This window comes from Strix aluco, chromosome 3, assembly GCF_031877795.1.
Source record: "Strix aluco isolate bStrAlu1 chromosome 3, bStrAlu1.hap1, whole genome shotgun sequence".
Taxonomy (NCBI): Eukaryota; Metazoa; Chordata; class Aves; order Strigiformes; family Strigidae; genus Strix; species Strix aluco.
The window spans coordinates 100,481,764-100,504,786 of NC_133933.1; the positions used below are offsets into that span (position 1 = coordinate 100,481,764).

The following is a 23,023-nucleotide window of genomic DNA, read 5'->3' on the forward strand; positions in this document are numbered from 1 at the left end:
GGGAGTACTGTATTAAGTAATAGACAAGATAAAAATCCTTTGTGCCTCACATACTTAACAAATCTGAGCTTAAACGTGGTGGCGGAATGCACCAAATGAAGTAGTGGACAAAAAACAGGGAAATGACTCTAAGTGTAAGATGCTGTGACCACTTTGCTGATAGCTGCCTGGCCAAATTCTTGCAGCTGTGTTGGAGTGAAGGTTCCTGCAGTTCTGGTAGACTTTAAGGAAAATTAGATGAATTCTTTCTTTACTGAGTTCCTAAATGGCTTTCATCTCTTGTTTTCCCTCTGACCATACCCTAGTGGAGTTCACCTGTTGGCTGCAGTGTTGGTTGGTTTGGAATATCAATATGATCAGGGAACACTCAGCTGCTCACTGCTGCAGTAGACACAGCAGCAGCAGCAACCACAGGAGCACATTTCATTTAACACACAGATTACTCTTTGGTAAACCAGACATGGAAAGATGATTATGGATGCTGAGATGATAGTGGGGACTTTTCTTTGAATTTAATAAGTGGGATTGGTTGGCTATTAAAAAGCAGATACTCAAAAGCAGAAAGGAAGAAAAGCAACTTATGCAGTTGAATTAAGTTGTGATGTGCCTATGCAGAATAGCAGGTAAATGTTTTCTTCCACCGTATAGCATCTCTAAGATTGAGGTGCATGTGTACGTTGGCTAGATCAAGCAGTATAATTTCATGAATGGAGAAGGTAGCACAGTAGCTTTAAACACATTTCACTCTCCCGATCCTAAGCTGCTCATTTTTGGTGCTTAATGTAATAGAGGCAGTTATGAAAAAAGCAGCCATTCACTTGGGATGGAGCAGTTGGTTTCTAGCTTACATATTTCATACTAGTAGCTGAAGTATTGGGTTATTTCCTCTCTTTGTAAAAGTGCACATTTATTTACAGACAGTGAAGCAGATCTGTTAGAAGACTTTATAACATGGTGTTAAAAGCACTCAAAACTCCAGTGTTTCAGTCCATGCAATGAGTTTGGCAGAGCAGAGCAGGCAGAGCCTTCTCACAACGAAGTGAGTGCTCTCACTATCAATCAAACAGCAATACTGAAGTCATTAGCTTTTTTCTGAAGTTTTAACCTTCTCCCATACAAAATGGGAAAATGTTAGAGAGGCAGGGGAAAACTGTTGCTTGCCACAATCTCTTGATCTGTTGCTTCCTGATGAGAGAGAACAGTTTGCCATCCTCCTGTCAAGATACAGAGGGGACAAAACAGAGCTGACTCCTGCAGATTCTGTGCTTACAAGAGAGGCAAGACAAGGAAAGCAGATCATTTACTGATATAACTCCCCTGCCTATCAAAGGCTACAAAGGTGAAGATAAAGAGCTGGCATATACCGATATAAGGATAGACTGAGGCAGAACAAAAATGTTCGTTATTGAGACCTGTACATTCAAATCTACAAAACTAAGCCTGGCTGCTTTGCTCTGCAGCTATATAAAAAGAAATGAAGCACTAAACTAGCAAAAAAGGAGCAGTAAATTTTTTAGGAGGAAGCATTTCATTCCCCAGAGTACAGCAGTCATTTCAGTGAGGAGTACATGGACAGGCTGATACGCTGCCCTTGTAATATAATTTGGAAAAACAAAATCATCTCTAATGAGCTGCAGCTGAGCAAATCATTATTCACCTCAGAGTTCTTTTTATCAAATTATATTTTAGCCAAGCACTTGCAAAATTGTGAATAACACTGCTGTGGAAAAGGGGGAAACAGAATTATAGTATGAACTAGAAGCAGCAGAAATGCATTTTTATGGCTATATTATCAGTTTGATATGCAAAGATTCACCTGCGTAAGTTCCCATACTCCTTCATAAGTGCTAATATCTTGACACCAGTGTGATATTTCATATGCAGATTTTTCCTTCCTAACTCTCAAGAGTTAAGAGGTTTTTCAGTTTTCCAACTTCCTCTTTCTGATAGAAAAGCAGCCCAGTTTGCACAAATGCATGTTTCATTTAGGTGTCATATCACTCAAACTGGCACAAATTAGTACCTTATTTTTATCAAAGCAACTAAATGTAGAATTCATCATCCAGGTTTGAAAACTGTGCTACCTAGGTTTAGAAAACAGGCTGTATTAGTAGGCATTTTCTGATAATATTGGAGATGACCTTCAGAAACAAAGTTTCTTGATGACAAGCTTTAGTCTTCCTCATTATTTATGAGCATAGTACAAATCTCTTCCGAACTAGTGTCCAAAAGCCATTTAGAGGAAATCTCACTTTAGGCAAAAGGACTATTCCAGTGCGTGCTGAGTCAGTGATATATTACCAATATTTTTTAAGCAGATCCCTCACAAAATTATTTTTTTTTCTGATTCAATAAATCTTATCAGAACACAGGCATAACAGAGTAGAAAATAGAAACAGACCTATATATTCAAGTAACTTCTCCATTTACACAAAATCAGTTTCTAATACTCTGTGCTAAGATTCTTTAATGGTTTTCATTAAAAATGGTCATATGGGCTTCAGATATTCATTTCACAAAGATCTCATAAGCTATGAAAACTCATTGTTCTTCCATACCGACCTATTTTGATCTCATTTTCATTTTCTGCATTAGTGTTGATTCAAGTCTTTTGTTTCTTGGTTTTGACTTTTTGCTTTTTGGAGGGCTGGGGTGAGTGGTTTGTTTGGTTTTGGTTTGTTTGGTTTTGTTTGTTTGTTTTCTAATTTAGGTGGCTATCATCTGTAGAATGGATTAAGATAGATCAAGTCTTTGGCTGTGCCTCTCAGAAGCAGTTGTTCATACAAAGGATGATATAGGATATTCCTAATGCCGGGCTCTTGCTTCTTAGTCTTCTTGCTTGTAGTGTACCAAATTCGATAGGCTTCAAGAAAGTATGAAAATGAAATGAACTTTTATTTGAGATATTTCACTGACTGATGATATCTTTCTTTTATGAAAACATATCTCAGAAAAATACTAGTCCAAATTAACTAAGTACTAGCTCAAGTAAACTATTTTAGGTAAAATAATTAGGCAGACCATTTTCTGCTTCTAGATCAAAAGAAGATAATAAGCAATGAGAATACTTCATAAGATTATACAGTCTAAATTTGGGTCATTAGATCATCATCTAATCTGCCTTTCTATATATAACAGCCCATTAAGCTACCAACAGATACTCTTAAAGAGATTAAAATATGCTAGTTAGACCAAAGGAGTTCAGCTTTCAGAAAATGAAACTATTTGCCAAAGGTGGAGAGAATAGACTTTAACAAGGTCCATAACTTCTGCTACAGTAGTAATTGATTTGGTAAAATGGTCTGCAAACCCAAATCATGTCTATGCCACAGTGGGGAAAAAACCTCCAAATTCTGAGAATATAACATGGAATTAAAGAAAGCAGGGAAATTCCTCCCTATTAACTAAAATCTGGTGTTCAGTATGTGACCAGGAACTATCCAGAAGGAACTGAAGAAAGGATATCCCCTTCCCCTAGATCTTATTCAACCTCTTTTCTTCAACTCCATCCACAATAAAACAGACACTTGGAAGACTTTGCTGTAATCTCCTCTTTCTCAAGAACACATTTAACAAATTGTGCATTGCTGGACAATATAGTCCTTCTTAGCTGCAACGACTGGTAACAGTCCTGAAACACTGTGCTTGACTAAGGGTGTTTTCTTAATGAAAAGATGCAGGTAGTGCAAACACACTAGGGAAATACAAGAAAACGAGAACAAAACCTGATATTTATCTGTGATGTTTCTTTTTGTGTTCATCAAGTTGTTGCTGGATCCTCTAGGTCACGATTCCAGAAGGCAAAGCAACATCTATTTATCACTTTGCATTTTCCACTTATAGTGCTTTAGTAAGAATAATCCTAATTAGATTCTTTAAGTATTATTATTAGAGCTAACCAAATAATTTCCCAAGGGTTTATTTCATGGATTTTGGCATTTTTGTCCCTTAATTTGTTCAGCAAATAATTTTTCTTATTAAACCATCTGTATAAGCTGGTCAAACAGTATTTGTTAAATTCATTTGATGACTGATTTGTACCAAATGTTGGATAAATTATTCATGACTAATTGGTTCCGTTATTCAAAGAGATCTAATTATCATTCCTAGTTTTAAAAGGGACCTGTATTCCATAGTGCACAAGGTAAAATAAACTAATGAAAGTACAGGCTGCACATTTGTGGCATAGCTGAAGTGCATCATCCTCTTAACTGCTTTTACTCAAGCTTCTACACATGAATTGTGTAGGACAATGTGCCCTTGAAAGATTAAGCTGATGGCCAACCTCCACTCCACAAGCCAAACTATTCCCCTGCACTATTTCATCATGTTCCAGTGTATAGTCTCTTCAGAGGCTCTGTAGTTATATTTTTACCATGCCAGGGATCTGTGCTGTCATATGGGGAGGTATGAACATTAAGAAGGAACAGTGGCTAGGCACTAATACAGAAGACCAGAGATAAATTTCTTGCTTAATTGGTCTCACTCAGTTCCCCATCAACAACAAATGGAGATGTAGTACTGATCTCAAGCATATGTTGAAGTGATATATTAATTAAAGATTGTGAATTACTCTGAAACTATTACAATAGAGTACTAAGTACAATATTGATATATGCATCAAAAAGTGGTCCACGTATCTAGACAATTCCATTTAACCAATGGAAATCCTTGCTTTCTTCTGAGGTGCCAGTACCTTGCAACTGATGTGCCAGTACATGCCTATTCTAAGTACAGGCAGTAATTCTGCCTGGCACATTATGTAAGTGGTTGGAAAAATAGCTAAATTATTAATGATGCTGGGGGTTATGAGCAAAGTATATTATCTTTAGCATTATGAGTGTATTTTTAACTTTACTGACTCTTCACCTTTTGCAAATAGGCTTCCAAATGGATTTTGAAATGAAAAGATAGTGCCATTTTAGCATGATTTACATAGCTACCATATTGTCTCCGTAAAAGTCTTAACTCAAGCTGAAGAACATGAAGCACTAGCTGTGTTTCTGCTACTTTAATACTGTTTATTAAGGGTTGAAATTTGTCCCATATCCCTTCCAGGTGAGTAATATATAGAGAAAATTGTAAAACTACAAGAGGTTTTGTGCATGAGGCAGTGAACCTACTGTAGCTACATATAATAAGGAAACAGTCTTCAGGGGTCAATCACCTGTGGTTATGTGGTAGAATTCTACACTATATATAGCATAGAATTCTGGCTTAATGTGGACATCTGCTGAAAACCTCTGTTAATGTTTGTAGGAAAAAGTTATCTTTAGGAAGAAAGCAAAAAACATACTGGTATTAGAGTGGAAGTCTATGAATTAACTTTTCAGGATTTGTGTGAATTTCCAATTTTCTGGAGTCATGGGAGTCACAGAATCAGAATCATGGAATGGTTGAAATTGGAAAGGACCTCTGGAGATCATCTGGTCCAATGCCCCAGCCCAAACACAGTCACCTACAACAGGCTGCCCAGAAAAATATCCAGATGGCTTTTGAATGTCTCCACGGATGGAGACTCCACAATCTCCCTGGGGAACCTGTGCCAGTGATCAGTCACCCTCACAGTGAAAAAGTGTTTCCTGATGTTCAGACAGAACCTCCTGTGTTTCAGTTTGTGCCCATTGCCTCTGGTTTTGTCACTGGGCACCACTGAAAAAAGCCTGACTCCATCTTCTTTGAACCCTTCCTTCAGGTATTTCTACACATTAATAAGATCCCTCCTTAGACTTCTCTTCTCTAGGCTCAACAGCTTCAGCGCTATCAGCCCTTCCTCATAGAAGAGTTGCTCTAGTGCCTTAATCATCTTAGTAGCCCTTTGCTGGACTTCCTCCAATAACACTATATCCCTTTTGTACTGGGGAGCCCAGAATTGGGCACAGCACTCCAGGTGTGGCCTCACTGATGGACCCATGGAGCCTTCAACTTCACTACTCACAATTCAAGCTGCCCAAATGTAAGGTGTTTTTACTATATAAACAGTAAATACAGGTAAATAAAGTAGCCATGGGAATATTCTCTAGCTCTGAGGCCAACAAGCACAGACAGCTTGTATCCCTCAAGGTAAGCTCTCTTTTCTTCCTCTGTCCCAGAAAATGGTTTTATTGCCTACTGGGAATGGTTTCTGTGCCATGCTATCCTCTAAAGGATGCTAGGCATTGTTTGGGACAGTGCCCACTGGTATGGTCTTACGATCATTTCAGGGAGTATGCTAACAGATAAACAGTTAAACAGAGTAGATGACTACAAGGACAGTGTTTAAGCTTGGGCAGTCACCCTGTTTAGTTTATTTACTAGTATAACTGTAAGTTTCCAGTCCAGAATCTGTGTAGCCAGGTCAGCAGGGTCTGTGGCCAAGGCAGCATTCTCTGGCTCCCAGCATATGAAACGCTTTTCTTTAGGGGAGTATTTACTTGGGCACAGCACCATGTGAATTCAACTACATGACTTCTGGGCTGGTTCTGGATCATACGTGGCTTGTTTGGAGGGCAAAGAGACAGGGACCTGTCTGTATTCTTCCAGGTGGGTATGCTTTAATGTATTAAGTATTATATGTATATTACGTATATCAAGTGCTTTAAACCAACTTCAGAAGTATAATTTTTGAATACTATACACCTACTTCTGTTTTATGTATTGCAGGCAAGAACTGAAAAGGATTCAGCTCAGACTCAGATTTTATGGGAACATTCACAGAACTGAGTGACAGCCCCCGCTATTTCTGGTCTGAGTTGGTAAAATAACATTATTGATAAGTTAAGCACACTGAGGCATCTCATAAATGCTTTCATAAGCACACATATTTATTACAGCAACACTGTCTGTCAGCAGCTTCCTTATAAAGCCCTATTTGCAGGGATTTATAGAGCTGACATATGTATCGTGGGGGGACAAGCCTACATTTGCAGGGCAATGACCTTATAGGTCTTTACCTCTATTTTCTACAATTCTTTAAATATACTGCGTTGTTCACTTTGAGAAGGAGTAAGATGTAAGACAAGTTGATTTTCTTTGTGAACAGTTCCCAAGTGTAAAAGAAATCCACTTTTCTCCTTTAATTTGTATGCATCTAAACTGGACTTAAATTTTGTGCAGCAATAAGATGATGTTTAGATGCTTGTGTAATTTTAAAGAAGCTTTAGCTATTTTGAAATGTTATTTGGCAAAAGACTATTTCACAGTGTCATCTAGTCATATTTAATACTTTGTAAAATGAAATATAGAAGAATAGATAAATCTGATCTGGGTTACAAATTACTTCTTTTGTTCAACAATGACCCCTTCCTGCCAGGCAGACTTGCAGCTCTTCAAAAAATATTGGTGCCTCACCAAAAGTTAGCCAGGCAAGTCAAATCACTGAATAACATGAAAGAGCGTTTCCCACTGCTTGAGTTGCTTATGAATGACTTCTAGCAATAACATAAAAAGAGAAGTCTGAATATCACTACAGAATCAGTGGCATGAGGAATGAATGTTGATATGAAATGTAAAAAGGTAAGAGCAGAGGAACAAAGGTCTAAAGGGATGGTCTTCTGGTCAGGCAGGTCAAGATGAATAAATCCTTTAAAATATTTCAAAATCCTTTAAAAATTTCAGAAGGTTGTAATAGTTAAATGCAAAAATATCAAGTAAAAGAAGTAATTTGCCTTACTTTGAAATATCTCAATATTTTCAATTACAAAATGTGATTTTTTTCCTGCAATATGACATTATTAGTATTCAGAACTGTTTATCTAGTACCTACAGTTATTGCCTTTATTGTGCTATTTATTAAAATACAGATTCTAAGCAAATGAAATACAAATGTATTGCTGTTCATGCCCATAAAGTATGTTTAGATATACTATATGCAGCTGTTGCAAAAGAATAAAATATCAAAAATATTAAATGCAAAACAGTTACAGCCAACTGAATGTTGTTTTATCCAGTGTGAACACTAAAGAGACAGAGCAACATTCAGAGAGCTATATAAAATAAGAAAGTTTCTCTGTAGTGGGAAAAATTGCTTTGACACAGTATTCTGTGTTATTTTAAAAATAATGCTTGCTTTGGCTTACCCTGAAACTGAATCCCAGGCCTCAATAAAGTTGGAATCTAATGAAACAGAAATGCAGCTCAAAGGAATTAATCAAAATCTCCTCTAAGTAGCAAGTCAGATTTGAGGAATGACAGTCAGACTACTACTTTTCAAGCCACCAAAGATTTTTAAAACACTACAGAAGTGTTGCACTTGGTTGAAAGGTTGGGAAGTTATGAAGCAACGGTTGTATTAGTGCCCCTCTGCTGAATGATTAATGGAGCGGTGGCCTTTGGAAAAGGAGGCAGAGTAATAAGAATGTCAGTAAAATATATCATGCAGGCAAAAACCATTGTCCAAGAGAATCTTCAAAGGAACTCTTCCCACAGTAGTATTAACCTGGATGAATGCTTCAGCTATGGAAATAGAATGCAGTGAATATACCTGGCATATACCATGGTAGTATATTTATAATGCAACATATACAATGTATTACATCTATACATTTAAACATAGGCAGTAGATAAATGTATAATGCATATGCTTTGCAAAGAAACTTTTTGTTAAGAATACTGAAAAAACCCATAATATTTCTTCATCTAGAGTTAGTTTACTTTTTCCAAGACACTGCAATAGCTTTACCCTATAATAATTTCCTATTGTTACATTTGAAGGTGAAATTCTAAATTTGATATAAAAAAAGAAATATCGTTTCTGACTTCCTAGTGTGCAATTAAAGAATTCAAGGTATTATAAAATTACTCAGCAGGTCACTCTTCCAGTAAATTTAATTTATTCACATCTCATTTCTAATAAACCAGAATATGTCTTACCTCTGACCCCTATCAAAATTTCACACAGTGGACATGAAAAAAGGGAATCTGATTAATTTTTCCATTTCTACAGTAAGACAAAGCTTCTTTCACTCAAACACAAGTAACATATAAGATCAGAATAATATACATTAATATAAATTATTCTTTTTTGGGTCTATTCTCCTCCTGGCATTTCTTACCAGAAATCTGACTTGAGTGTAAATAAGTAAGGTTTTTTGCACACCATTAGTAATGAATAAACAGAGCAAGTACTAAAGCTGGCTTTGCACCTACTGAATGCTGCAAGTGTCTGTACTCATTTGATATGCATCTAGCAAAACTTGGATGTTCCCAGAAGGCCACTCCATGAACACTGAGAGAGCAGCGTCTGCTAGTGGTGCCTGTAAGTCACAAAGAAGACAGACATTATTTACATAAGTGAGAACAGTTGGAAAGAATGAACCTTATTCAAACTACATTCCATGCTATTTTAAAAGCACACACAGAAACAATTTCGTGCAATGATTATCAGTATATAGCAAGTAGTATAAGATTCTGAAACACATTTCAGTGTTCACTTGGTGGGTTTTTAGCAGTGTTTTCTTAATTAAAAAGATTTTTACGTTTTGCTTCATTTTCATCACTTTGCCTGATAGGTCCTGTCAAATTGATTTCTTCTCAGCTTTTTATTTCTGGCTATAATGCATATATGTATGTGTGTATATATATATATACACACACACCACAGACCCATGCATATATGTAAGCTATAAGACACAGGGTATATGTATATGTATATACTATATGTATGTATATGCACATGTAAATATGTGGGGTTTATATAGATATATTCACATATCTGCATATATACACATGTATACGACTCTAGTAACGATTATGTCTAGAACACAATGCAGAATATTTCTCCCCTTTTTTATCATCATATAATTTCAAAGTAATACTGTACCTGTGGCATTGAGAGGACATCGATTGAATGCCATGTCCCCAGCTGGGGTCCTTTTCCACACCATTGACATCAAATAGTCTTCAGGACATATTTCATAAGGTGCTGCCATTTAGAAATGAGAATTTAAATAGAAACATTAATGTAAAACAGATATTTTATATCAGAAAAGTAAGTCTTCAATCTTGTCCTAATTCTTCCTGACATGTGTATGCTAACATCATTTGGTTTGATTTTAAGAATGAAGTACAAAAATGTAAAAATGCAAACCCTGCAATTTCTCTATAATATCCATCTTTGTGACCATATCTTTTTCATATAGTCTGTGTCTTTATACTCCTCAGCAAACAAACATTCTTTAGGTTGTAGCTGCAATGTTAACAGGTCTGAATCTTGTTGCTCTAATTTTCATCAATAACGTTAAGCATCTATCAGAAGATGATTATACTTAAAATGTTATAAGATGTGATGCTTATTTTACACTAAAATTTTACAGATTTTTCTAAAACTTAAACTGTATGTAAAAGAATCAGTTCTGAAACTGCAGTTGAATCATTAAATGCACTAAAGGTATCAAATGAGAGTTGTATATTCTGAAGGCCAAAAAGAAGGTTATTTCTTTGAAATGTGTTTCAGCACAAGTTGGTAATTAGGCAAGTATAGTCAATAATGTGCGACTGAGTGGCTATAAAACAAAATGGCCTTTTACTGTCTCCTGCAATATCATTCAAAGGGAAAAAATATTTTCACAATTTCATAGTAACAGAACTGCATGGGGAAAAAGAAGCTTCTGAAAATGCTTCGTGCTTTATTTTCACATGACTTACATTCATCTTGCTCTTTGTATTTTTACTGTAGATTCCCAGTTTATAATTTTTGAGTAAATTAGATTAACACAGCAAACATCTGGCTGAAGTCATCTCACAACTTAAAAGTACTGACAAATGCTAGTTAGTGAAATCTAATTTATTCCAAGTTCAACAGAGAAAAGCCACGAGTTATTTAATATTATATGTATTACAGGAAAATTGTAACCCCACTGTATTACAGCAAAGCGGTTACAAAACAAGAAAAAGGAAAAGAGAGGAAATTCTACCACTATAATAGATGGGGTGATAAGGCAGAAAGTAATTCAGTGATTCACCCATGGTTGCATGGGAAATATCTAGAAGAGGCAGGAAGAGATTACAGCTTTTTCCCATCCCATTACCTAACCCATAAAACTGTCCATCTTCCCTGTTTTGTACTTCTGCTATTGGAGGAGTAAGGAGAGTAAGGGAACTGAGCAGACTTTTGCACAAAGCTGTACCTTCTCTTTGTGGAGGACAAAGAATACCTTGCAGATGGCTCAGTAACACTAATATGAATTGCAATTGGGCAGAAAAAATGCTAAATTTGCCTCACCAGCAGCACTCCTGAATCATAAAATCAAGACAGTTGGTGCTGCTAAAAAAGCAAGAGATCCATTAATGGCAAAACCCAATGAAAGTCTGTTATATTCATAATCTAGAATACTAACGCTGTTTCAGACATGCCCAATAAGTGAATGCATCAGGCCAGTATTACAATGGGAAAAGCAGATTTTGATAAACATAAACCAGCTGGTGACATAAGCAAATACAGTTACCATCCTATTATGACCTTAAAAGCAAAAGAAATGTTCTGATTTGGGGAGTGTAAATTAACATCATAAGGAAGTAATATTATAAATTACACAAATTTGCTAAAGCTTAGAGCTCTTTGAGAAATATATTTGTCATGCAGCTGTGGCCATTTCAAATGCGTTGTGTTCACTAATCAACACTTTAGGTATTGATTCTCAGAACTAGAACTCTTACTTCCCTCCAAATACTTAATGTTAAATGTAGTTTTCTTCTGAGAAAAATACATACATGCATATACATGTGTACTTACATACACCGCATTTTCTCTTTTATGTTAGCAAGTAATGGGTAATATCAAAGATTTCCGGTTTATTTGGAAGGGTAATACTTGTGTCTTTTTGCATCACACTTTTCAGAACTCAAGATTACGTTTTAACTTTAGCCTAGTGCCAGAGATAATCTGTGCACCTGTGTGTTGTGTTCAAAGTAAAAGGCATTCCCAAAATGCAGAGTTATCAGGAAAGAGGTGTGGGAGCAAGTCAAAGCTTGGAAGAGGTCTCACTTTGCCCAAGCAAAGAAGTTTTCCTGGTCCCTGGCTGACTCTGTGCCTTGCAACGCACTGTACAAATACCCTGGATCAAGGAATACTGTGCATAAAACCCAAACCAGTTCTTCCCAAAGATAAAATATATCTGGCAGAGCTTTCTAAACAGACATCCACCCACACTAAAGCATCTGCGAGGCTCCAACCCATGTTGCCCATGGAGACATTACAGTCACGCTGGAGTGGTATTATATCTGAGTTAAAAATCTTTGCCGGCCCTGCTGGCTCTGTTCAGGACCAGTTCAAGTATTTCTGTAACTATGGCACAATTAATTCATAACACACCCACAGATAACTGTGAGTTAGCTGTACAAAATCATAGAGAATTGCTAAAAGTTAGAAGCAGACAGCAAATGCTGAGGTAAATTTGCTAAAATTGGCAAATAGAAAGCAGATCTCTCTTTCACTGATGATGTGATTCAGCAATATCTTCCCACACAGAGCATGTACTCAAATTTACCACATTATACCCCTGTCATGATAGGCCTGAATTCATCCCACATAAGCACAAACACTCCACAAACTCAGTGGTCTGGAAGCACAGTCTTCCTCTGACATTAATGGTGAGAGGACATGCATCTCCAAGAGGCAATCAACCCACCTGGGATCTGAGGAAGCTCTGTACAACACACAGACATAGCAAAAGACACGTACATCCTCACAGAGTTTATGATCTAGCTAGGCAGCTAACAAATATGGGAAAAGGTCACAAAAGGGTGAAGCGAGTTAGCCAACAGCACACAGCAGCTCACAGATGAAGCTAGAACTACAGTTTCTCTCTTAAATCCTAATTCAATGCCACAGGCAAAATTATCTTAAACAAAGGCAATAGAGAAAAGCTTTTGAACATCTTGTAGAATAGTGTTGTAATCAGAGACAAAACAAACCCTAAAGGTTTAATTTTATTATTTAGTTGTTGACAATTATTTGAATCTTCCCCCTTCTCATATTCTATCTTATGTAGCTAGTATTGCCCCTGAAGAAACCTTCTATGTTCTGTAGGAAATCGTTAACTAGTTTTTGACAGCAGTTCTGCACTGTTATCTGTTTGTTAACAAACAAGGTAGTCTATAATTGTTTTCAGTAATATTTTGGTCAAAACAATTCCTATTTTATGTTTTCTATGACTGACAATAGGCTTATGAGAAAAATATTGAGGATCTGTTTTGAGTAAAATCTGGGTAAAGCATAAATATTGGAACATGCATTGAATAATTATAGAATTAACTATTATGAAATCAAGTATTTCCGGAAAGTGATACTGTATTACTGGAACCTAATACATTCTTAAAACTGTCATAAGAACATGGTCCTATTTTTATAAAAATAAATTTACAGAAGTCTTCTCTCCTGAATAATACTGTACTTTGTTCTCAGTCCTCACATCTCCTAATTTTTACTGACACATTTGATGGGACTTACCTTATTTCTCTCACACATTTCTCTAAAATAGTTTCTGATCAGCTTGCCATGTAAGTCCTTATCAGTCATGGATTTCAATTTCTTTTGTTACCTAGCTGTCTCCTTTATTCCTATGGGACAGACCTATTGTTCATTCATCCTGTGTAAGTTTTCCACAGTGATTCCTGCATGACTAGCTGCTTAGCAAATCTAGACTTTGTACATTTGGGATACAACAAAGGAGCAATGACTGAAGACAAAATATCTTCAGATCTTTGTTTTTCGTTCCCAGAATATTACACAATGGAAGGAAACAACCACAGTTTTAAAATTTATAATTGTGAATAGAAATAAATCACAAAGAAAGATACTCAACATTTGTCCAGAAACCAAGCTGTTTGAGAAACCAACTTTCAGATAATAGTTCCAAGGCTGCCTTGCTTAGCGCTGCTTATATTCAGCTTCTAGGAGTGTCTGATGTAATTCACTCCCTGCCCAAACTATCTGAAGACAATCACTGATTGACTATGAAGACAATCATGGATAATGTTCAGACAATGCAGAACTCAAACTACAAAACATCCAGTCAAGATTTTCAGTCAGTCAAGTAAACAACTCTGTTTGCAAAGTATCTTATTAACAGTGGCCGGCATCATAGAAAAAGGTTTTGTTATCCTTTTGCTTCCACAGATTAAAGTCAGCTATAATTTGATTTTCTGTAAGTCTATAGACCTCTGGGTGATACAAACAGCTGCAGCTTCATCCACTTTACAGAAATGTTATGCAGATCTACAGAGCTGAGGATCTGGTCTTACACTAAAGGAAAAGCAATGCTAACATAAGAAAAAATTAACATTTTAGTCCCTCATGTTTCTCAATGACTTACATAGAAAAGAAACCACTGAGACAAAAATAGCTTTTCTGAACTATTTTAGGGCTATGGAATTTGCTTAGACTTTAAACAATCATCTCTGTATAGCACTTTTCAGTTTTACTTGGTGTTTATAAAATGTAAGTCTGTATATAATTTCATAAAATTTTGGTAAATTATCCACTGTCAACATTTAAATCTGAGCTGCTTTAGTAAATGTCAGTCTAGAAACAGAAAAATTAAATCTGTTATTAATGTATAATCTTCTGCACAAGTATAGCTTGTTAAAAGGTGCTTTAGGTTATGGCTTCTATAAGCATACTGATTCTAATCTGGAATTAATCAAGTAAATAAATAAATTTACCAAACGGCAAATAAAGCTCTGTGTGCATTTGACTTGTAAATACATCTGTAAAATATTTTATTAACAGCAGGTGGCAACCTTTGAAAATTGGACTGTAGCAGCATGGTTTTACTTTTAAATATACAAATGCAAATTATTTCAAGAATGGTTTTATAAGCAGAAACTGGTTGATCTGAATGCTTATTGCGAAGATTCACACTGACTTTCTGTGCTGTGCATTTATAGAGGAAGTCTGCATTAACTATGGAAAGTATAAATTGCTTAGGAATCCAATAAAAATACTGGTTTGTATGGTTTTTCGAATCATGAATGTCATATTAAAATTAAAGAGATCATTTGAGAAGTTAAATTTGGTTAACTTCTCCAGTATAATATTATAACTTTATCACTACAAATAGTCCTTTTGTTGTTCTTTGACTGCAATGAGATTCATTGTTCCACTATACTGCAAATACTTCGAAAACTGTTCTTTGATGGCTGTCAAGGGATAAATATGCTGCCTATGAAAATTTGGGGTTTGATAACATAAAATTCACATCTGACATATTTCCTATTTCCTGACCCAAAGCATTCCTGCCATTTATGTCCTTTCTCTGGCTGTCAGAGAATATAGCCATTGAAATGTTTAGAAGTCAAAGAGATTGCTAGATTGATATTTGCTGCTTCTTGGCTTGCAGTTCAGAACACACAATTTCCCAAGTGAACAGCTAAGACATCCTACACTACTTACACCTTGTTATCTTACACCTATTCAACAAGGCATTCCTTTACTTTAGGATAATGTGTCTTTACAGATAAATACAATCAGATTCACCAGCTGTTCTTGTTTATTCATCACTTTTGAAGAAGCTCAAAAGTACACTTTTATTAGCTTTCAGTGGGAAAGACTTAAAACTGTTGGGAGGGCAAAGTAAAAAGGTGTGCAAAGAAATATATTTAAACATTATATTAAAATAGGAAAGATGTGCCTTTTTCATTTTAAATTACTTTTCTTTGTATAAAATGTTGCTCATGTATTCATTCATTCTATACAGTACAGTAAGGTTCACTTTCTCCTTTATTGCACTGGAATTTACCCCAAATATATTACAAAGACATCTCTTGTACACTGGATAAAAGGAATTCCATGATTTACAAAACCAGCCCTGATATTCTGAGAAATGGTTCATCCAAAGAGAGTTTCTGTAGCAAATCATTGCTGCTCCAAATAATACAGGCATACCTAGGCAATGTAATATTTTTTTCTGATAACTTCCTTTACTATGGTATTTTGATTTATTTAAAACATGATGTATTGTTCATATATCCAATAGGGCTAGTTTACACCTAGCTACATAAACACAGCTCTACTGAGGAAAACATCAGTGACTTGTGTAAAGCAAGGCCAAATATGTCTCTTTATGGTTATTGCTCTATGGAAGTTGATCTCGTCTCTCCTAAAGATGACCATTAAGGTAAGCCATATGTAGTGTAGATAATAACAGTGATAATATTTGCATCTCACCGGGACACCTCTGTTCACTGCACCGTCTAACTTCCTCTCCGGTTCCTTCACACTGTTGCCCAGTCACGGCAGCACCTTGACAGATCCTTATCCGCCTCTCCCAGCCACCGTCACAGGATTTGGAACAGCCACTCCAGTGGCCCCACTGGTTCCACTGGCCATTTGCTGTTTGGAAAAATATAATTACTGTTGTAACACAATGACAGTCATAAACAAGGATAGACAGGTTATTCTTTACTTGGGTAAGAGAAGAAAGGCCCCCAGATAAAACTAACAGTGACAGAAGTAGTAGATGTAGGCCCAGGGAATATGGGGAAGTCTGTATTTGGCTCCTAAATATGGGATTGTTGTCTAAATGATGTGCATCTCAAGATAAAATAATAAGAATTGGCTCACATAAGCTTTTACTTAAGACTGAAAAACAGACATTGTCCCTTTTGTATTTTTTTTATATACTTGTATAGTGCTGTTGTATGGTAAGGATACACATTTACAACATGCATAAGTACCCTTTAAAAAACTAAATGAAAACATTTTTGCATGTGATATTTTAGGAGCTTGATTTTTACATGCTCTGACAGTGCAAATGAGGCTTAAAAGTAGGTATAAATGTAATTTACCCACCCTGGAAGGCTGCTTTTATATTGCCAGAAGATCATGAAGTAGTCTCAGTGTAAAAGAATCAGTTCATACACGTTCACTTTCTAGGTTCACAAAACACTTTATAAAGTTTTTTGTCCTTCAACATATCTTTCTAAAACTGCTGAATGTCCTTTAAATGGTGATAAAATTAAAAAGCTGATATGCAGCCCATCATGCAGTCTTTCCAGATGTATTCTTTCCCTCTGGAGGCTGCTGCTCTGCCCCTCTGCAGCTCGCCAAGGCCTGTGGTGGCCCGGGAGCCTGCTGGCGTACTCCCAGTTCCCGGGTCAGAGCTACTGGCCAGACTGGCCCCGGAGTATCTCCTGAGCAGGAGAGGCAGAGTTGCAGCTCCCTGCGCCAGTCCCAGTTGGTACTCACCGGTGCACTCGGGGTTATAGCACTCCCGGCTCTCGGCCCAGGGCCCTCTGCACTCGGAGCCGCCGTGGGCCGCCGCCGTGCACTGCCGGCTCCGTTGCTGGGTGCCGTTGGAGCAGGTCACTGAGCACTGGCTCCACGAGCTCCACTCCTGCCACTGTCCGTCGACTGCCGCGGCAGGCACAAAAGAGATGGAGACAGCAGAGTTACCACCTAAGCTGGGCAGGGCCTTGTGGCTTCCTTCTAGGTTAGGGAGTTTCAACTTAGGCCTAAATGCAGCCTCTTGGACTGGGCCTAGCCTGAAGACACTTGATTTCTTACAGCAATCAAATACAGAAACCACCATTATGAGCCACTTTAAAATAATTTAAAACTGTTTTCCTTTTTCTTCAAGTGAAGAATGTTTCATCTCCTCTAATTGTATACTGATATAACAATGGATAAATTATGATTTTGCCCACATACCATATAAGGCCTTATTAAAAAGACTAGTCTTTTTAGGCAAAAGCAGGGGCCAATCTTGTATCACGTAAACGCTGAGCCCTTCAAAGTAATTTATTATAGATGCGGAGATCACTCAGATGGGTCAGCTTATAAAATTCTTAGTCTTGACTCTGGAATTTGGTCTCTCTAGTTGAGTAAGAAAAGGAAAACAGGAGTTACCACTTTGCCTCACATACAGTCTCTGTTCTCTATACTTATAATGCTGAATATACTTTTGTCATTCATCCTCCTTGTAAGGCATATTATCCCAGCTCTTCAACATTCTTTTGAGATAAAAAGTAGGACAGAAATGGCCTGCCTTCCTCCTCAGGTCTGCTTCTGTGTTTGCATCTTGCATAATCTTCTTTCTGAATTTGTCAAGTAGAATTTTTAAACAGTATAGATAGGGTGATGAGTTCTGTATTTAGTATTTTGTATTAGCCCCGTATATTTGAGTTTGGATGAATATTTCCATGAGTAAAGGTTTAAGACTGTTATTTTTAATTTCATATTTCAGAAAGTTTCTTGAGGTAAATGGAAATATTAAAAACCCAAAATAATAAAAAATATAAACCAATTAAGTTCTTATACAAGTAAAAAATTATATGGTCTGTAATAGATAATAGGACTAGAGAGTATTTTTGAAAATGGGTAAGCATTATGAAATGGGCTATTACTGATTGTGCTAATTCAGAGTCCTGCATTCATGCAGACTTCAGCAATCATCAGTTCCTCACTGCACCTGCAGTTACCCAATATAAATTCAAAATGTAGGTTGTAATACAATTTTGATTAATACTCATTAATACTACAACCTGGTTTTATAACTACTATTGCTATAAAAGCACCACCACTGAAAACGACAAACTTCACTTGGCGCACTTGCCAGCCCCTGATTTCAGGATTCTTCTAAAGGAGGGTTGGAATAGCAGCTTCCTAAATTGATGGTGTCAGTAATTAGTGCTTTGACACACTGTGTCTGTATGGGTGCATCACTGTTTAGTGAAATACAGAGGTGAACTATTTTACTGTTGTCTGACAGTAACCACAGAACATTTCTAACATTTCAAAGATACTATCCATATCTCAACAACCAGTGAATTAATGGAAGAGAGTTTTTGAGGCTTTTTCCTAAAGTTCTGTATTAAATATTCTATGTAATGCCTGGCTGTGAACCACTCCTCAATGCAGATGCCTCTCAAGATATGAAGCTGCACCCTGGTAATTTATTCAGCAGAGAATGGAAATCTTTCCAAACATGGAAGCTAGTTGCACTCATTAATCATAAAAGCTTTATGTGAAGAGGAAAACATTATGGAAATTACATTTCAGTGCACTCTCTTCAGTTTTATTCATTACTATATAGTATTATTTAGGGTAGGAAAGATCGTATCAATTACTATAGTGTCTTTGGAGAAAACTCATTCCGTAGCTTCTCATATATATTTCATACATCTCTCTTCTTTATCTTTAGGAGCAAACAGCATGTGAGTTTTCTATATCAGAAATACCGTTAAAAGACTAAAGAATTCAACATGAAGATTCCCTTATAAAACTGAACATTCAAATTACAGCAAATCTTAACATTCAGCAAAGATTTAAACTGTTACTTTTAAATGTAATTAGTATATAACTTCTTCTGGTGAAAGGCATTTAGGTACAATTGGCTGTTCAAAATCCAGAATTCTCAAATAACTGCTTATTTTGACAGATTAGGTGTAAAATCTTCTGTGTTTCTTTGCAATACTGAACTGAATACATTAATTTCTTCTCTGCTATTTTTATTTGGCATTTCTCTTGTCAACTCTGCTTCATGCTCATATATCATGTTAATTACTTTTGTATAGGCACATGTAAAATTGCACAGCTGCCAACTTGGCCAAAAACTGGATTAATTCAAAATTTTTGCAGCTGCATTCAACACTAAAACTTTTCCACAAATTTTGTCCTAAAGTTGGAGTATGCTTTGCTGAGCAGAAGAAAAGCAAAATTCAGGTTTCATAAAAATCCAAGAAACTAAGTTTTAATTCTGTAAGGCACTACATTCCATTTTTTTCCTTCATCTCTGTTTTCAAATGATCAAACAACCATTTGCTAATGAAATGCCCTCAACCCTTCTCAGGAAGAGCTCCGATTATGGAGAAACTATTTGCAGCAGTGTTGTGAACCATGGATATTCAACAAGCCCACTGCAAGGGCAACCTTCACACTCTCAGACCAGAACTCATGAAAGAAATTTCTCACATTACAGCTACCTGACACCTTTCTAATACCTAAATATTACAATGAGTTCAATAAGTTATTATTATATATATAATCATATTTATGTTTATTGAACTTGCTGTAATACTTAGGCGTTATATGCATTTATATAATACTTAGGTATCACACACATATATATAAACACATATATATGTATATACATTTATATGCACAGATACTGAAGATTTTGGTCAAAATTAATCATAACCAATGGACAAAAATTTTAAAATCAATTTTGAAAGAATATATGATTTTTTTGAGGTAGTTTCAATTGCAGTGAATAGACGACTTAACATGAAGTCTACACAATGTTTACTGTTAGGTTTAGCAACTAACTCCCAGAAATGAGGCACTTAAAATCCTTATCATAAGGGCTTAACTGGGGTTCAAATAATGCCCTAGCTTGTGTCAGCCTTTCTCTCTGTACACATGTAAATAATATCCATTTGGAATAAATAGCAATTAAAATTTTACAGTTTCCCAAATATGTTTGTTGTATGATAAATAAATAATTAAAGTGAACCTCTAAGCAAACATAATTCAAACAGATATGGTGGACACAAACTGTGTGACCTCCGAATGTCTCCCTTTAAGTCACACTCAGAAAATTGTTTGCCTTTTGGTTCTCCAAGACCCGTCCTAAATCAAGATTTCCTACACAACATACTGTGCCCTACGGAGAGTATCTTGAAGAAACTAAAAACTGTCTGCTTGTGTAGTGTCTTGAACAGTTACCATCCTGATTATATCCTTTAATCCCTACAGTCAGACTTATGAACAATATTACCACACCTACTCACTTTGCATAACTTTTTTTTCTGTGTGCAAAGGGCAATAAAAGACATCAGAACAACGCACATTGAATGCACTGTAACAAAGCAGAGAGTTGCTATATGAGCTCACCAGGGCAGAGTGCAATATTGCAAGGTTTATGTTGTGTTTCAGGTCCATCACATGATCTTCCCCCATACTGGGGAGGTATACATGACCTTGTCCTAGTTCTTTGGCCTCGACCACATGTGAATGAACACAAACTCCAAGGTGACCATTCCTCCCAAACGCCATGTACTGCAACAAACCAAACAGATTTTAACCAGAAATAGACACAGAAGTAACAGAAGGCTTTCAAAATAAACAAGATCAATATTTTAAATGGGAATTACTTTGCCAGCTTCAAGGAAATCAGTGCATAGGTAATTTCAATTTTAAAAGAATCATTTTCTCTAATCTTTAAACTAATCTCACTACCACATTTTCTTTTCTTTCATTCTTTTAAGAAAGATGGCTTCCCTTTTCTAAAGTTAGTTATGATATCTTTGGTGCCTGACTTGAGATAGCCCTGATTTTCAGGAGACTAGTCTTTGTGAAAATCAGGCATGTACTTTATGTATCAAGGCAACAGTAAAAACTTGAAGCAATCAAAACTAAGCTTTCTTTTGAAAATATAGGAATAAATGCAATAATTTCTTACTGTGTCACCAGAATAAATCGGAGCCATTTTCTTACAATTGTTTCACTTGTTTAAATTCTGGTGGAAACATGGCAGCACATGTGCTTAGTTATTCTCCATGAAAATTCCAAGACCACATAAGCAAAAGAGGCTTGTACTATTTCCTTACATGAACGTATTAATTGATTTAACATACACAGTAATACATGCATCATTCTATGTTAAAAAAATATTCACTCAGCAAACTGCAAACACCTTCAGAAGTACACAATAAATTACAAACACATACCAATATTTTTATATACAAGTATTTAATAAAATTTATATAAAGAATCATAGACGATGCATCTTTCTCTACCTTAAATTTTTTCCACTGTAGGAGAAACTAATATACAATATCCATATAAGCATATATACCACATGCATTCCCTTTTCAGAAACAATTCGAGTTAAATTTTCAGAAAGTTCTCTAATATATGATAGTTAAGCATGTATTGGTGAGACAATTCCATACATGCGTTGGTAAAACAGTTCTTTATGAATTGAAAAATACTGCAAAACTTTAGTTATTTTTCTTCTGCTTAAATAAAAGCAGTTGAACAGGTTTAAATTAGGCTTTGTGAGAACAGGAAGGTAGTAATGAGAACTGTAGTAGGCATTTAAGAGAAATCCAGAGACTTAGTATCCAGACTGAGCATCACACTTGGTATCACATAACTGTGTGTGTTTCTGCAACCCTGTCTGTTTGAAGGGTGTCTGGAGGGTGAAATAGTGTATAACATCTCAGTGTATCATTGGTAATGATTCACAACATTACAGAAGAAGGAGATTTTCTGGTTCACTTTTTTTCACCACTGCGAAAGAACTTCTTGTGTATTGGTTTCCTTTGCCCTGAAGGCATGTATCACCTGCCCAGTTTCTACAAATAAAATTATTTTTTTTGTAGGGATCAGAATAACATTTCCTAGGGTGAAATTCAGTTGCCAAGGGTGTGGAAGAATGTTCAGCTTCCTGGCATATTATCACAAAATCATCAGTAAGATCAAGGGGAGTTCTGCATTTAGGTAGATTCTATTGCATTTCATTAAAAGTAAGGAAAATTGTCATTTCAGATGCTATGTTGAGGTAAAAAATTTGTTAACTAACTTCTGAGAAATTGTACCCCACAGAAAATGTCAAGCTTCATTCAGGGAAGATTTTAACCTACTAGATAACAGCTCAACTGATGAAAGATTTTTAGTTGGTCACATACAAGTGGTCAAAAAGCAAAATAATTATTTCACATCCTACATGGCTAGCTTTATTAAAATTATCTTATTCTAAATATCACATCAATCTGCATTATATTAGCAAAAAAACCGAAACCGAACCCTCAGGAGCATTCAAAAATAAGTGACAGACTTTAGTCTAGTTATTTTAGAGACCTTAATTAACTGTGACATTTTGGTCAAAACCAGGAAACCTAACTCTTCTAAAACTAGTAAATTTATACCTACATTTGCATATAATCCCTTACATTTCGTATCTTCTCAACAGATACTATACTTAGACAGGTACTATACTCTGATCCAGCCATATGATCTGAAGATTTTTTTCTCATTGACAAAGTAGTAGATTCTGATTCCAGACATATTTCTAAGACTCCAAATGTTTTATCAGATGAGAAA

At 36.0% G+C, this 23,023-nt stretch overlaps 1 protein-coding gene across 7 annotated transcripts in view; it reads right to left on the reverse strand.

Moving 5' to 3' along the window:
- The window catches only part of ADGRB3 (adhesion G protein-coupled receptor B3), a 482,454-nt gene that overhangs the window by 256,807 nt on the left and 202,624 nt on the right, over window positions 1–23,023 (reverse strand). For all 7 annotated transcript variants that reach the window (XM_074819823.1, XM_074819824.1, XM_074819825.1 and 4 more), the window contains 5 exons: window positions 20,810–20,974; window positions 17,165–17,329; window positions 16,145–16,309; window positions 9,800–9,901; window positions 9,127–9,233 (listed from right to left, as the gene is read on the reverse strand). In XM_074819823.1, coding sequence (XP_074675924.1) covers window positions 9,127–9,233; window positions 9,800–9,901; window positions 16,145–16,309; window positions 17,165–17,329; window positions 20,810–20,974 — 704 coding nt within the window. The remainder of the gene's footprint in view (window positions 1–9,126; window positions 9,234–9,799; window positions 9,902–16,144; window positions 16,310–17,164; window positions 17,330–20,809; window positions 20,975–23,023) is intronic.